This window comes from Anser anser (assembly GCF_964211835.1).
Source record: "Anser anser genome assembly, chromosome: 3".
Classification (NCBI taxonomy): domain Eukaryota; kingdom Metazoa; phylum Chordata; class Aves; order Anseriformes; family Anatidae; genus Anser; species Anser anser.
Genome location: NC_139722.1, coordinates 109138090 through 109154043, shown reverse-complemented (window position 1 = coordinate 109154043; position 15954 = coordinate 109138090). Strand labels below are relative to the sequence as shown.

General features: G+C 63.1%; 1 protein-coding gene and 1 long non-coding RNA gene across 4 annotated transcripts; one reads left to right on the top strand and one right to left on the bottom strand.

Annotated features, from left to right (window-relative positions):
* The first annotated feature begins 69 nt into the window (after positions 1-69).
* Positions 70-4670, top strand: LOC310896403. Its single transcript, XR_014581454.1, has 2 exons — positions 70-1756; positions 2361-4670. It is a non-coding gene; the product is annotated as an uncharacterized lncRNA (long non-coding RNA).
* SRF (serum response factor) lies at positions 2871-14660 on the bottom strand. Of its 3 annotated transcripts, none has more exons than XM_083828602.1 (8): positions 14081-14660; positions 12933-13199; positions 9287-9548; positions 8777-8956; positions 7248-7367; positions 6382-6573; positions 5883-5959; positions 2871-4078 (listed from the first exon to the last, which is right to left on the bottom strand). In XM_083828602.1, the coding sequence occupies exons 1-8, from the start codon at positions 14573-14575 to the stop codon at positions 4073-4075; spliced, it is 1599 nt and encodes a 532-aa protein (XP_083684728.1). In that variant the 5' UTR covers positions 14576-14660; the 3' UTR covers positions 2871-4072. The 3 variants fall into 3 exon arrangements, with proteins under 3 accessions (XP_083684728.1, XP_083684727.1, XP_083684729.1); XM_083828601.1 differs by having other exon boundaries at positions 2871-5593; positions 14081-14658; XM_083828603.1 differs by lacking the exon at positions 8777-8956 and having other exon boundaries at positions 2871-5593; positions 14081-14653.
* Positions 14661-15954: the final 1294 nt, after the last annotated feature.

Below are 15954 nucleotides of genomic sequence, written 5' to 3'. Positions count from 1 at the left end.
CCGGCGGCCGCCGGGGCTCGGTGGGGCTCGTCCCGGGGTCTGCCCCGTCCCCGCTGCGGTGGTGGGGCCGGGGGAGGCCTGTGCCGGGGCTCGAACGCCCGCACAGCGCAGAAGTGCTCCTGGTGTTTAGATGGGACCTCCCGTGTTCCAGCTTGTGCCCACTGCCTCTTGTCCTGGCACTGAGCGCTGCTGAAAAGTGCCTGGCTCTGTCCTCTTTGCACCTTGCCTTCAGGGATTTATACAGACTAATGAATCCCCCCCCCGTGCCCCCTCTTCTCCAGGCTGAACAGCCCCAGCTCGCTCAGACTCCCCTCATGGAAGAGGTGCCCCAGCCCCTTCATCACTTGGTGGCCCTACACTGGGCCTGTAGTCCAACCGGCCTGTAGTTCCCCGGGTCGTCCTCCTTGAAGACAGGAGTGACGGTCTTCAGGCACTTCTCACAGTCACCACGAATGGTCAAAGACGGTGCATCCCTTCAGGGCCCGTGGACTTCCTTAACTTTCAGTCAAAAACGTTCAGTTTTTCGTTACTTCCAGTTTACTTCAGTATTTCCTGACCCTGTCCTCTTCCACCAAGAGTACATCTTTGCTCCGGCCTTTCCTCCTGGTCTCTGGGACCCAGGATTCCCAAAGGCCTGAATGCGGTAGGTACAGGTTTCTATCTACCTCCTCTGTTAACATTTGTCTTAATTATAAATAACCATTAAAATTAAAGGCTAAATGGATGAGAGTTTGCTTTCTTATTTGATCCTGGAGCAAATACAGGTACCTGGCCAACCATTTCTACCCTTGGTACTAATGAAACTGATGAGGCAATTTCCGTGTTTTACCACAACAACCAGCAATTAATACCAGCCGTAGAACTGCAGTTAGCAATGGGCTGGAGAAATCAGCGCGGTGCTGCATCAGCCTGTGGGGGCCAGCCCCTAAAGCTGTGGCACCAATGGAGAACTGTAAATATTTGCCTTTCCCTGCCTGCCTCTTGATTTCTCCATTATTACACGTAACCTCTGTTTATCCTCTCTTTCCGGAAGCACGTGGGTTCTCCCAAAATCTTTCTGTGTTCCCCATTAACTCCCAAGGCGTTGTTAAAATTTAGGGTATCAAACTGGTATTTAGTTAGATCATGCTTTACCTTTACAAGTCCCTTCGTCTCCTGTAGAGAGAAACACAGAATATTGGCGCTAATGAAGGGGAAACTGAGTTCCTAACCGCCACACGACGACAGGAAAGCTGACAGCAGGCGCACGACTGTCGCTATTTTCCTCCAGTCTCGGCAGCCGTCATTTCATGCGTGTACTGCACCTGCAGCAGGGCCGCGTTTAATGTCGCAAGCATGAGGTGGTGCTAACGCTCTGCTGTGGGGAACGCAACCTGGCACCCAGCTGGCGACATCCCATGGCCAAACCCGTCACCAGCGACAAGTGGCAGTGGCCAGACAGGGCACAGGCGTCTGATTTGTGAGGCCGAAACCTTTTTATGCACTGTTCATGTCTTTGCTCTGACGGTCTCGATACCATGCTTAGGCTTTCATCCTTCAAATGGAGATGATGTCTGTGGTATCTTGCTTCGCCTTAGGAATTTCACGCACCGTGCACAGTCCCCTGTGGCCAAGTAGCATGGGGTTGCTTGTGCTGACGTGGGTTTTATAGTGCCAAGCCAGGAGTCTGTGTAGGAGTGCTCAACAACGGGCTGGCTGCGGTGTGACCTGTACAAGTGAAGCACCTCTCCTCTCGGTAGCAAAAGAGCCATTTCAGGTGTGTTTTGCTCCTAACCACCTTCGTTATTACCTTCTGTCCTGCTCTGCTGGGATCTGTTTTCTCCAAACTGCACTGTGAGCACTAGTACAGTCACAGGGCGGTCCCTCTACCACGGTGCTAAACTTTCCTAATATTATTCTAAAAAAATGGTACCTGCTATATAGGGGCTGGCGGTTGTGTTGTCAGCTGGGATGCTGTTGACCCAACAGCACTGATGATTGCAACAAGCCCTTCTCTCTTTGCTTTCTGTCCCACCTTTATCCACTTAACGATAACTTGTGTGCCCTGACCTAGCTCCTAGAGACCTACTGGCACCTGCCTGGGGGCAAGGATGGTCCAGTTTGGGCTTTGAGTATTGCTGTATCTCCTCACAGCTGTTTGCTGCAGGGAATTTAACAGCCTTGGTGCTGGGCCTTGTAATGACTAAGCTCCATCCCCAAAGCCACCAGGAGTCTGAAAGTAATGGATCTGGAAGAGGGTCAGGGAAACCACCTCATTTTTGGTCAAGAACGGGACCAGAAGCCTGCCACTGTCAGGAGATGCTATTCTGCTTGCAGCCTTTCAACTACTTCATTTAAAAGCAGTTTCTTCTTTCTCCTAGCCCCAAGGCCTGGGGATGGAGCTGCACACCCCAACCACCACCATCTGGGTGCTCCAGGACTGCAAGACCGGCTGCACGACGTCCCCCACAGCAACAAGGCCTTGGCCAGCACCTCGCATCTGTGGCATCCCGTATCAGGTGAGTGCTTCATCGAACAGCCCCTCAGCAGCAGGTACTTCTCTGCCCCCACACCGTGCCCTGCTCACCACCCCCTTCCCAAGCAGCCCAAAGGGTCAGCCCTCGCGGCCCTGCTGTCCACCCACTCTGGCCCACCCCCCGGCTCTGGGACCCTCAGGGTGGAAGCTGGGCAGGCCTCATTTCACAAGAGGTGATGGCGATGGAGAGAGACATCAGAAGGTTTCCTTTTCTCTGCCACATCACGCCCAGACATCCCCCACCCTCCGGGGTACACATATTGGTGCAGGAAGCTGCCTCTGATCCCCATTCATTGACGATGAGTTTTCCCTAAGAAGACCCCTCCTGCAAAGCATGGCCAAGACCCCAGATCTGTGCACAAAATGATAACATTTATTGAAAGAGTAATTTCTTTTTTTTTTTTAATACAAAAGAAAGCTCTGTACATAGTACTGTGATTACTTCCACATCCTTCCAGAAACACAACCCTGGAAACTGGAGGGGAAAAAAAAAATCCCACACACACTTATGCACACACACGCGCGCACACATGCACACACACACACGCGCACACACGCAACCCTCAAACCAGTAAAATGAACTAAAAATGTCACCACACAATAAATGCCGTTTCGTCCCTGATACACAAGTGTTCTTACAAGTCTGCACTTAAATAAAATACACCATTAGCGTTTAACCAGCAGTTGCCTTTGGGTAACGAGGGAGGGGATGCAGCAAGACGCCCCGCAACGGCACTCCTGCCACCCCGGCCCCGCAGCCCTGCTCCACAGTGCCAGCACAAGCAAAGCGGAGCGAAGCATGGCCCCGGCGATGTGCTTGGGACAAGGGTAACGCGAGCCCCAAGCCCACCTTTGTCTCCCTGGGTGAACTCCTAGCTACTCGGCCTTCTCTTTCGGAAGCAGCACCGAGCGGCTTTCGTAGAGCTTCTGGTGCAACGCTCCCGCACGCTCTGAGCTGCGGGGGACACGCGGCTCAGAGCGAGGATGCTAAGGGGAGGCAGCGTGCAACATCACGGTCACCAGATGGGCCACTACGAGCCTGCCACAGGCTGCACGGCAGAACCAGGGCTGGCTACCCAGGGAGCTGTCTGCACAGGGGGACGTGGAAGGAACCTGTCCGCATCTGCGCACTAAGGCGCAGCGCAAGCTGAGGCTGCAGGGAGGGAAAGTAGAGCCCAGGTCATCAGCTAGGAGTTCAAGAGGTGCCACCTGCGCCACGAGCAGGGAGAGCGGCCACTGCTGGTCACTCACCCCCCAGAGAGGACCGGGGATGTCCCTTTGCTGCTCCACACCGACAGCGGTCACAGAACAGCCAGCGGCCCAGGACCAGAGGTGGAAGCGGCCACCAGAAAACCCAGCCCACCTCTGGCCGCCAGGCACACCGCAAGCCCCTGCGCCCCCTCCTAGAGGCCAGCCACTGCTTCACTTGCCTCCTGCCCCTTAAACCCGAAGTTACGGGTACAGAGTCCTCAGTGCAGGGAAGTAGGAAACAATCGTCTGGCTCGGGTCAGCTCAGTCCCTGGCACGTGCTGGTGGGCAGAGAGCGCAGCTTAAACGCTAATGCTGAGGGAACATGTCCAAGGTTACAATACAAACTCAAAAAGCAAGGCCCCCTTCCTGCCTCCATGCCCACCCACCCCTCTCCCATCCCCCTGGTACAAACCCCATGAAAACTGTACAGGAGCCAAACTTTTATTCCTTAAAGAATTACATAAATACTGAGTTTAACACTTAGAAAAATAAAGTCATTTTCTTTTTTTTTTTCTTTTTTTTTTTTCTTTTTTTTTTCCCCAAGGCTTCGTCTTTAACTTAAAAAAAATTACAGTAGCTGCTCCTTCCCCTAAGGGTTCAGCAGCTTCTTCTTACTTGTTCACTCTCCCTCCAGGGACAGGGCTAGGTAGCAGAGCCATTCACAGCAACTCCCATGCAGGACCAAGCATGCTCCAGCCCTTTTTTCCCCGGCCCTGCTGAGGCTCCTCCACAGCCCCGGATGGCCCCGCAGGTCACCCTGGTGCTCCGGGAAGAGCCTGCCGCCCGCCCAGCAGCTCAGCGCCCCGCGGGCTCTTCCCTTTTGACACTCGAGTTGCTTCTCCGCCTTGCATCAGACACAGAAATTTAGAAAGCAGCGGCTGGAGCTGCAGAGGGACGTGGGAAAGATCCGGCCACGTCCCCCTCGGGCGTATGGAGTCCGCAAGCAGTGCAAGGGCCGAGACAGGAGCGTGGGGCCGGGCTGGCCGCGGAGCCCCCCCGGGAGCTCTGCGGGGCATCGTTGAGCTCCCGGGCACCCGCCGAGCGTTTCGGCTGCCGGGGGCAGAGCCGGGCAGGCTGCAGAGCCGCCGGGCAGCCCGATGAGGAGGCACTGAGGGCAGAGGGCTTGCTGTAGTGCATACAAGGAGGATGGGGCCACGTGCCCGGCCCAACCAGAGATGCACGTCCAAGCTGGCCACTCGCTCCCCTGCGGAGCCCGGGGCGGGGAGCTGCCGCGGCCAGGACCCGTCACCCCCACAAAGGCACATTGCTGAGGCCGGCACGGCTCCGCTCCGGCTCCCGGGGGGCAGCTCCGGGCCCCACGCAGAGCAAACACCCACAGCCAAGGCGACCCGGAGCACCTAGAAGGATCCAGGGCCTCCAGCTGGGATCGGCCCCCCCCAGTATTTATTTACAGCATGGAGCGCACCCTCCCCTCGAGAGACAAGTTTCTTTGGCTGGCGAGAGACAAGCACAGCTATCGCAGCACCCCGACGCCCCCAAGCCCTGCGTGGCCCCGGCACAGCTCCTCCCCAGGTGGGTCCTGCAGCCCCACGCGCATGCCTGTGTGTGTGTGTGTGTGGGTGGGTGCGTGTGTGTGTGCATGTGTGGATGAAGGAAACGTGAAAAGGCAACAATAAATAACTGGTGCAGTCTGTACGAGAACGAATGGCTGCCAGCCCCAGCACCGGCACGGCAAGCCAGGGACGGCACAAGGCCAGCAGCAGAGGCCTCTCAGTCACTCTTGGCGCTGTGCGAGGTGTCCAAGTTGACCACCTGCAGCTCCGTCAGGCTGCTGCCACTGCTGCTCTGCTGCCCGATGACAGCCATCTAGAGAGAAAAGGGAGGAGCAAGCACTGGGGGACAGCATGCCCTCAGACCAGGCGTGCCAGCAGCCAGGGTGGCGGCGTCCCTTCTAGGCACCTGCCCAAGGAGAGCGAAGACCTCCTCTACCCACGGGTGGGTGGCACCGACAGCTTCCCCAGCTCTCTGAGACCCAAGGACCTGCCCTACCCAAGCGCCCAGGTCCCCAGAGGACCGACACTGGGGGCAGCGCTGCCCCACAGGAGAAGCGAGGACATCCCCCCCGCCACAGCCCCAAGCACCACTCTGCACCTACCTGGTGAAGCTGGACAGCCGAGACTGGGATCTGAACGGTGCCTGATGGGGCTGTCAGGAACACCTGGGGGACACCACCTGCCACAGACAGAGGGAATGACACAAATGACGCCGTTTTCCAAACGCTGGGCGTTGGGCACAAACCCCCAACCCAAGCCTGCATGCGTGGCTTCGCACTGCTTTGTCCCCTCCTGCACCTGGGCATCCTCTCCCGTCTCCTAGCTCCCCCTGTTGTCTGCCCCATTTATAGGATTATTAAGGTTGGAAAACACTTCCACGCTCCCCACACCAGCAACCCTCACCCTTTCCCCTAGCAAATTGTTCAAGGAATCCTGTGCACAGAGGAATAGATACGGATCAAAAAAAAGAATACACTGAGCATCATCCTTGCCAGGGCTTTCTACAGGCACTAGGACTGCCCAGAAGAGAACCCTCGGGAACAAACAGACAGCAAAAACACATGCAAGAGAGGGTAGCACCGACGCAGAGAGCTGCCTTACCCTGATCCTGGACCTGGCTGTGGGACACCTGCATTGCTGAGGGCGCCTGCGAGAAAGCGTTGAGGACTGCGAGCCCGCCATCCGCCAGGCCGGAGGTGGGCGCGTACATCACCGCGTGCGGACTGGGGTACATCATGTGGCCGCCCACCGTGGTTGGCACAGACGATGTCATGATGGTCGCTGGGAGGGTCACTGGCACCGGGACACGAGAGAGGTGAGTGTGAGTGACTGCTCTGCACCGCCCGGGCTCGTGGGAATCCCCATCCTGTTCCCCTCAAGCTCTTCAGGAGAAACCCCGGGGAACTGGGTAGCTTATGTCAGGGAGGGTGAGAGGGCAGAAGCCTGGGGGCCAAATATCCCAGGACTGAATCCGACCCGTGATGCAGGTGTCGTGGTGAAGCTGAGCAAGCTGTTGAACCGGGTTCAGCCTGCATCCAGGCACCCAAAATCAGTTTGTTTCTCATTTTTGGACAACAAAGGTGTCCTCTGCACATACATAAAAAAGTGACAAATACAAATGAGCCAATGCCTTCTGCAGGGCGCAATGCTGGCTCAGCAAGAAATCCCCTGAGAACTGGGAAGAGCCTGGGAACTTGTTCTCAGCTCCTTGGTACAGGAAAGAGCAGGTAACGTATGTGGAGAGGCTCTGAAATCCCCTCTGAGGTGCGCTGTGCACAGCAGCACCTACCCAGAGGTAGCATGGCACTGGGGCTGGCAACAGGGGAAAAATCCGCCTGGGAAACTGTCAGAAAGCGTGGGGTAGAGTTGAACTGAGTGATCCCGGGCAGGAAGCAGCTCTGTTGGTGTGGGCTGCTATCAGCAGTGGTTAAGGAGAGAGAGTGTGGTTAGCCTAAGGTCCCAATTACCTGTTCCGCTGGAAGAGGTCTGGGTAAGGTCAGTGCTGCTGTCACTGGAGGGAGACGTTTGCTGCGGTGCCTGGTGCACCTGGATTGCTTGGACAGGGACCTGCTGAGCCATGGTACCACCTGGGGAGAGAAGGGAGCCCTTCAGCCCGAGCATTTGTCCCCCTCTGGCCACACAGGGCTCCTCAGCGTGGCTCAGCACCGCGTTGGGGAGGGCTCCTCCCTGGCGCACAGGGGCCAAGGAGGCATTAGCTGGCCTGCAGGGCTCTGGAGAGGAAAGGAAATGCCAGAGCAGCTTTTGTCCAGCGTCCAGGCCCAGTTCAGGGATGCCTGAGGCCCTCATTTCCATTCCTGGCTCCACCAGGACACAGCGCAGAAGATGCTGGGAGGAGAGGGCCCCAGCACTGCCCACACTCAGCCAGCCCCGCGAAGACGGGCTCGCAGCACCGAGCAGAACAGCGAGAGCCCAAAACGCTCAGGCCTTCACCCTCTGGAGCCCAGCACCATTCTCCAGCAGGCACTCAGGGCACGGCCACCTCACCCAGCTCCAGCAACCTCAAGGACACCACGGTGCCCTGCGCAGGAACAACCACAGCCACCAGGACCACAACCTGTGTACCCCAGAGCCGCAGGGGCCCGGTGCACTCGCTGCACAGCTCCTCAGCGAGGCTGTGCCAACACAGAGCTCGGCACAGAAAGCTCCCCTCAGGCTCAGGTCTTATCTCCAGAGGAAAGAGCAAAGGACGCCAGAGCAGGAACCACAGGCCACCTGGCCTGGGCTGGGCATCTCCCCGCACACCACACCGGAGACACACCTCCGTCGTCCTCTCAGCTCCTCCAGAACACAAGGGAAACCCAGGCTCCTCGCACGGGACCAAGAGACCCATAAGAAGTCCAAGAAAGCACGCAGGCCGTCAGGCTTACCGACTTGGACACAGCCAGGCAGGACACAAGAAATACTCTCTCATCCCCAGGTGATGGCTGCTCTGAACCCCCTGCCAGGGGCATGCCCAGCCCTAGCACAACACCCAGGAACATGAGGAGTTCCTGCCGAGGATGATGCCTACCAGACAGCACAGCAACACCTCCACCTCCTCCACGCTGACTCTTTCATCACCTCTGCGCTGCGGTTCGGTGACCGACTGCAGACCCAGGCACGAAAGCAGGGGCAGCTGCTCAGAGCTGGAACCAGCACTCAAAACCACATCCACCGCGCACCTGAGCCCCCACGGTCTCCTTCCATCACTCCTCCCAGCACAGCTGCACCAGGGACCCCATCTCCTGGCCCCAGGACAAACTCCGGGGCAGGGGGCAGACAACCTGCTGCCTCCCCTGCTCTCCACCTGCCCGTGCCGAGCACTCTGCCCTGTCCTCCCCTCCGTCCCCGGAGCCGCAGCCGGGATCGCCCTGCGCTCAGCCTCCTCCGCGCGCCCACCTCAGCTGGGGTCAGCTCTCTAAGCAGGACCTGGACCCCCTGCAGGAGCCTCCATCCCCCCCAACCTGAAGCAAGCGGAGGAGAAGCGAGTGCTGACCTGTCAGCGACACGATCTGCCCTCCAGCTCTGGCAGGGAAGCGGAAGACTGTCTGCTGTGCCTGCTGCAGCTGTCCAGCCGTACCCGTGACCACCTGGCCCTGCTGGCTGGGAAGAGCCAGGGAGTGCGGCTGTAACTGAGTGAGAGGAATGGTAGGGGTCCCCGGAGAAAGGGAAGCACCTGCCAAAAGGAGGGAGAAAGAAAGGCTCCGTCACCACCAGCTCTTTTCACTCCCTCCGGGCTCCTCGGTGCTGCCCCAGGGGCCCCCGCTCGGCTCCCTGCCACCCTTCCCAGCAGCAGGGCCAGCTAGCAGCGCCCTAAGGGAACGGTCACCACGAGACCCTTCTCGAGCAAAGCATCCCAGCTGGGGTCACCCTACAGCAGCAGCCGCTGCCTCCACCTGCCTCTAGGTCTCCTGCCCTCCGGCGAGGGCGGCGACACGCTCCAAGCACGGAGACGGATGGATGGACAGACAGACAGACGCGGTCCTCAGCCCTGAACGCCACTGACCTGACATGAGGGTGAAGCCGGTGGGTATCTGCATGAGGCCCCCGGACGTCACAGCACTGGCTCCAGTAGTCTTCAGCACGGTCCCGTTGGCACTGGTGACGGCACTGGGGCTGATGCTGGCAGACACTGGCGCCAGGTAATTCGTGATGGGGAACGAGGGGCTGCTGCTGGCCTGCATGGAGGTCGAGGTGGTGGGGGCCGTCTGGATGGTGGACGTCGTCCCCGGCAGGTTGGTGACGGTGAAAACCGGCTTCAGCGCGTCCTGCGGAAGGAGAGGTGGAGACGGGTCAGCGCCCCGGCCTCGGCAGCCGCGAAGCAGGATCTTGGATCTGCCGGCGACCTCGCGAGGGGGGTCCCCGCTGCCCCGGGGCGGTCACACCTCGCCCGGCGTGCCTCCTCCCCGCAGACCCCCTCGGGGACCCCGCCGGAGGGCCGTGCCACCTGGGAGCTGGCGGCACGCCCGGGAAGGGTTAAGGCGGCCACGCTCCCAGCCCTCCCGCTGCACGGTGGGCCCAGCTCTCCCACGTGCTGCGCCTTGTTCCCAGCTTGTCAGGCTGCCAGCAGCCAGGAATTCACAGCTCCACGAACAGCTAAAAAAGGGAAGGCAGCCCATTTTAGACAAGGGGGGAGCCAATCCCGGGCACTCAGCCCTGCCCCAGGGCCCGGGGAGGGAGGAGAGCAAAGCCCCTCCGCCTTGGCACCGCGGTCCCCCGTCCCCCCCCCCCCACGTCCAAATTAGCAGAGGCACGTGATAACGGCGCGGCGCCCGGCACAGCCACTTTCCATGAGCTCAACCACAAACTCCTGCCGCGCCGCATGGGGCCGTGGGAGCTGCGGGCACCCTCCCCATGTGGGCGAGGGGGCAGAGCTCCCCGCAGCCCACTGGGCCACGCAAGGAAGGGTCCCGTCTCCAGCTGGAAAAGCAGGGTCCCCCCGTCCCCACGGGTGCACAGCCCCAGGATACAGCCCGCAGGCAGCCCAGCCCTTCGCATCCCCCTGGGGACTGGGAGAGGCATCCCAGGAGATGCACAGTGGGGTCCCTGGGACTGCTTTGAAAGCACGAGGGCAAACCTCAGGACGACGAGAAGAGCGAAGGAGCCAGGCCAGCATGCTCTGACCACGCACACCCCATCTCTGCCCTGCTGCAGGTCCCTCCGATCTCTGCTACATCGCTCTTGGGCTGGAGGAATTGAGGGAGCTGGGGCAGACCTTGGGACTGGGACGCCCACTGCCTTCTCCCTGCCCATCTGGGACGCTCACAAGCCCCTGGGCACCTCAGCTCACCCCAGCACCCTGCAAAGCCCAGCCTGCGTGCATGGGGCCAGCCTTCAGCAGCAGCCAAGCCCCGGGCCACCCTCAGCACAGGTCACCCAAGGGACTATGGACGAGCCCAGGGGCAGCCCTGCAGGTCCTCCCCGTGCTGGCCCAGCTGCATGTCCATTCCCACCCCGAGCTCCGCTTTGCAGAGCAATGCCTGAGGAGCCAACACGCAGCACAGTGAGACAGAGGCGTCTGCACAGCCCCACGCCGCTGGGCACGCTTGATGCACGTGCCACAAGTGAGTGAGACACAGGGCATTGCCCAGGCCGCCTGGTGCCCAGCCTGGACCACAGCAGGGTGCAAGGAACCTCCTCTCTCTCGAGGCAACCCAGTGCATGGGGCGCTGCTGACCAGCACGGCCCAGACCCACCACCAGCATCGTTACGGGGACACCAAAGGACAGCTGGCCTTGGCAGCATGCAGGAGATGCCGTGCTGGTCTCCAGCACCCGCTCCCCGCTCCAGCTGGGGCAGGAAGCCCCACTTTTCCCCCCCCACTCCGAAACGGATCGCCCCGTAAGTGCCACCCCTCTGCTCTCACCCCAACGGATGCCAGAGGCCAGCAGCTGTGAGGCCGTGGCTGCAGTGCCAGGAGCAGAGCATCCCCCTGTCCCCGCTGGGCTTGTCGCAGCGGAGGAACCTCGCAGAGCTGCTGCTGGCTGCAGCATGAAGGAACACCAGTGGGCTGCATCGCTCCCCGCTCTGCTGCTGCAGCCCACTACCAGCAGCTCTTGTCCGCACAGAGGTCGCACCCGGGACACCCAGCAGAAGACGCAGGGCTCCTCCAAGCCCTGCACCAAACGCTGGCTGTGGCCACGAGGCAGCCCACGCAAAGCACCACCTCTTGAGAGCGCTGGGACGGAGCTCGCAGGGCGCTGAGCGGGGCTTGCACCAGAAAGCAGGCAGGAGACCTCTACAGAGCAACCACACGGCGAGAGCGCGCTTCCTCTGGGGCCACCCGGCGCCGTTTCCAGCGGAAATCTCAATGGATGTTGCGTGGACGAGCCCCGTGCCAGGCACGGGTCAGGTGGCACGCACAGCCCTTCCTGCCCCTCCGAACTGCTCCGTGCACGCACAGCGCGCCTCGGCACGAGATGCCCGCGGGATTTGTTTGCCTTCTCCCCCCCAAGGAGAAGCCCCGAGTCCTTCCCAACAGAGGCTGCACGAGGGAGGGAGCGCCGGTGGCCTCCCTCGCCCGCTGGCAGAGCTCACGGGGGGGGTCAGGGGCACCCAGGGAAGTCACGCCAACCTGGGGTAACCGGGGTCTCCGCCTGCAGGTATCGATCCCCCTCCCTGATATCTGCGGGGCTCAGCAGCAAGGCCCCTCCTGCCTGGAGCAGCAGCGCTCACCGCGGGGAAGAGGGCGCGCAGCAAGCGGGCACGTGGCAGCACCATGACCCCGAGCATCCCCGTGGCACCCAGCAGCGCGCTGGGCACGTCTGCACCCTGCTTCTGGGGGCTCACCAACAGCACAGGGGTCCCTAGCGCCCTCTCTGGGGTCTCTCTGCTTTGTGTTTAGGGGCGTCCAGACAGCGAGAAGGCTGCTGGTGCGGGGCTTTGTTCGTGGGGCAGGGTGCTGGCGCAACAAGCCCGCTACGCATCCCACCAGCAGAGCTGCAGGAACTCACAGCACCCCGCAAGACCCCGCACGGACCCAGGAGTCACAGCAAAGCCCCCAGCTCCACGTCCCATCCCTCCCCAGCCACCTGCGCATCCAAGCGCCACGGACACGGGGCCAGCTTTTCACACCCAGAGCCCCAAGGAGCTGGGGACGCAGGGGACACCCCATCCCACGGACCTTTTTCCCTGTGCTGGGGCAGCGACCTGCGAGCAGGACCCGCCTGACGCCGTGCCCTCTGCGACACCCCGGGCCGGGGGCCACGACCAGCAGAGGCAGGCAGGGGCCGGCGCCTGCAGGGCCGCCGGGCAGGGAGCAGAAGCGGTCGGTCCAGCCAAATGTTTCCATTCCCCATGTCCTCCCTGCCCCCTTCCAAAACAGCACCAAAGCAAGAGACAGCTGCAGCTTATAAGGAATGTGAGGGGCCCTGCCAGGGACTCTGGCGAGGGAAACCAGGCCTTATAAGGCCATGGAGGCAGAATCAAATTTTTATCAATGAGTGCAAGCGCATGGAGACGCCCGGGGAGAGATAACAGCGCCGAGAGCTGCCCGGGGGGCGAGCCGGGCCGGTGGGGAGCCTTGTGGCCGGGGCCAGGACACCTGCCGCCAGCCTGCCTGCCTCTGCCGGGCCCGAGGAGGAGGCAGCCCCGAGGGCTGCTGGAGGGGCAGCAAGAGGGGACGTGTTCCCAGGCGGGCGCAGGGCCGTTACCTTGGTCTCCCCGCTGCTGTCCGACTCGGACACCTGGTAGGTGAGGTCGGTCTCCTCGAAGCCCGTGGCACTCATGCGCTGGTCGGTGGTGGGGTCAGAGCGCGGGGGCGAGTCGGGGGAGTTGAGGCACGTCTGGATCAGCGCCTTGCCCGTCTCGCTGGTGATCATGGGCTGCAGCTTCCGCGTGGCGAAGGTGTACACATGGCCCGTCTCGCTGGCCACCAGCAGCAGCACCTGGGTGCCCGTCAGCGTGGACAGCTCGTAGGCCTGCGCAAGGGGGAGGACAGGGAGTCAGGCACACATGCATGTAGGGCCACCTCGCTGCCGGCCTCCCCCTCCCCCCCCCCCCCCCCCCAAAAAAAAAAACAAAAAAAAAACAGGAGGACCTGCGTCCTCTGCACCCAACTTGGGGCCCCCCTAGCGGGGCTGAGGCCAGCCTCTGGCCAGACTTGCAGGAGACCTCTAGGGGGTAGAGGCCAACCTCCGGCTGGTCTCATAAAGACCCCCAGCGGGTTGAGGCCAGCCTCCAGCCCATTTCATAGAAGACCCCTGGGGGGGTCGAGGCCAGCCTCTGGCCGGTCTCATAGAAGACCCCCAGAGGATAGAGGTCAGCCTCCGGGCCGGTTCACAGGAGACCCCCAGGGGGTTGAGGCCAGCCTCTGGCCGGTCTCATAAAGACCCCCAGGGGGTAGAAGCCAGCCTCCAGCTGGGCTCACAGAAGACCCCCAGGAGGTGGAGGCAAGCCTCTGGCTGGTCTTAAATAAGACCCCCAGAGGGTGGAGGCCAGCCTCTGGCCAGGTTCACGGAAGACCCCTAGGGGGGCAGAGGCCAGCCTCTAGCCAAGCTCGCAGGAGACCCCCCGGGAGGTCGAGGCCAGCCTCCGGCCGGTCTCCCTGCAGACCCCCGCACCCCGTGAGGCCGCAGCGAGGCCACTCGAAGCCTCCCCCCACCCCCCCACCCCACCCCGGAGGCCGCCCCGCCACGACCCGGGGCGGCCCATCTCCCTCCGGCTGGCGGGCACCGGGGGCTCCCTCCCCCCGCTTCTTCCCCAAGGCCGGGCGCATCCGGCCCCGGGGCGGGGGGAACCCGCCGCCGTTGTTTCCGGCCTCCCCCCCCGCCTCCGCTCCCGGTGCCCCGCCGGCCTCCACCTTCTTCATGATGCCGGTCTTCCTCTTGCTGAAGGTGGTGTAGCGCCGCAGCTTGTTGTCGATGAACTCCATCTTGATCTTCACCCGGCCCCGCGTCTTCTTGCCGGGCTTGGCTCCGCTCACGGCCCCGCCGCCCCCTCCTCCTCCTCCTCCTCCTCCGCCGCCGCCTCCTCCTCCCGCTCCGTACCCGGAGCCCGCCGCCGCTCCCGGGCCCACCGCGGGCCCCGCCGCCGCCGCCGCCTCCGCCAGGCCCCGCTTGATGCCGCGCCGCTCCCCGCCGCCCAGCTCCTCGTCCTCCGCCGACTCCGAGTCGCCCTCGCTGCCGCTGTACAGCGCCTCCCGCTCCAGCCGCCCGCCCGGCGGCCCCGCCGCTCCTCCCCCGGTGCCGCCGCCGCCGCCGTTCGCCCCGCGGGGCACCGCCGAGCGGCCCAGCGCCGAGCCGCGGGCCAGGGCAGCGGCGGCCCCGTTGCCGGCCGCGGCCTGGCTCGGTAACATGGCGGCGGCCAGCGCGGGTCGGGCCGGCTGGGCTGGGCTCAGGCCGGCCCCGCCATGGCCCCGCCGCCGCCACCCGCTCCTCCGCCGCCGCCCCCGCCCCGCCGCGCCGCCCCCATATAAAGCGCGGCAACCTTGCCTTATATGGGCACGCCGCTCCTTATATGGGGAGAGCGGGCGCCCCGCCGCCGGCCGCCGCCTCATTGGGCGGCGGGGGCGAGGAGCCGCCGGCCGATTGGGCGAGGAGGAGGAGGGGGGGGGCGATTTGCATAGCGCGCCGGCGTCACCCGCCGGGTGGGGAAGGCGCGGGGCGCTGCTTAAAGGGGCCGCGCCGCGCGGCGTGGACGGGGCGGCGCGGACGGACGGGAGGCGGCGAGGCCCGGGGAGGCCGTGGGGAAAGGACCCCCCAAGGACACCCCCCCACACCCCCACCCCAGGGCCCTTCCAGGCCTCCCTCCGCCTTCCCTGCCCTCGTATCCATCAAGCTGCCCACCCCAGCCTCAACCCTACCGGAGGGCAGCCTCCAGGACAGCCTCCCTGCTCTCCTGGCGTCCCTCCCGGCCTCCGCCTGCCCCCCAAGAGCATACCCAGACCCCCCCCCAGCAGCTGTAGAGGCCGGGCATGAGCTGCCCCAGCCTCCCGTCCTCCGCTGTAGGGGCTGGGTGTGAGCCTCGCCAGCCTCCCAGCCTCCGCTCAGGGTCAGGAGGAGCGGTGGAGGCCCAGGGAGGCTGGGGAGGCCGCGTGAGCAGGACACGCGTTGCCCCCGCCGTGGGTCTCCGTGTGTGGTAGGAGGCCACCGCTACCTTCATGTCCCCCAGAGGACAGAGTGGAGGCCTGGCAGCCTCCAGGCGGGACGGCCTCCGCGGGCGGTCAAGGAGACGTACGGGGCCGGCCTCGGGGCGGTAGGGTCCCCCCCAGGAGGGAAGCAGGGCCTCCACGGGAGGCAGAGCCCACGCGGGAAGGATGAGCGGAGGCACGTGGCCCTGCCAGGAGAGAGCCACCACAGCCCTCGGGGAGCCCTCTTCCCTCCACGCACCCCGTCCAAGCCCACCTCCACCAGCGCCATTCCTGCCTCCTGAGCGCCCCATGGGCCTCATCGCTGGGGGGACACGCACTCGCCACCAGCCCTCGCAGCCGCCTGCCCCTCCGCAGGGCCGGCCTCCTGGAGCAGAAACAAACACCCCCCTCGCGTCCCCCCCAGCGCCGTGCTCCTCCAGTGAGCACACATGCCATTTATAGCTCCCGGCGGGGCGCTGGCACTCACATGCCTCCCATCACATGCCCCTGGCCACCCTCCCTGGGGGGGCCGAGCACCGGCCACACCTGGCGCAGGTGACCCCAGGATGAGCCAGGTCCAGAATCCGTCAAGAACCCGCTCACCA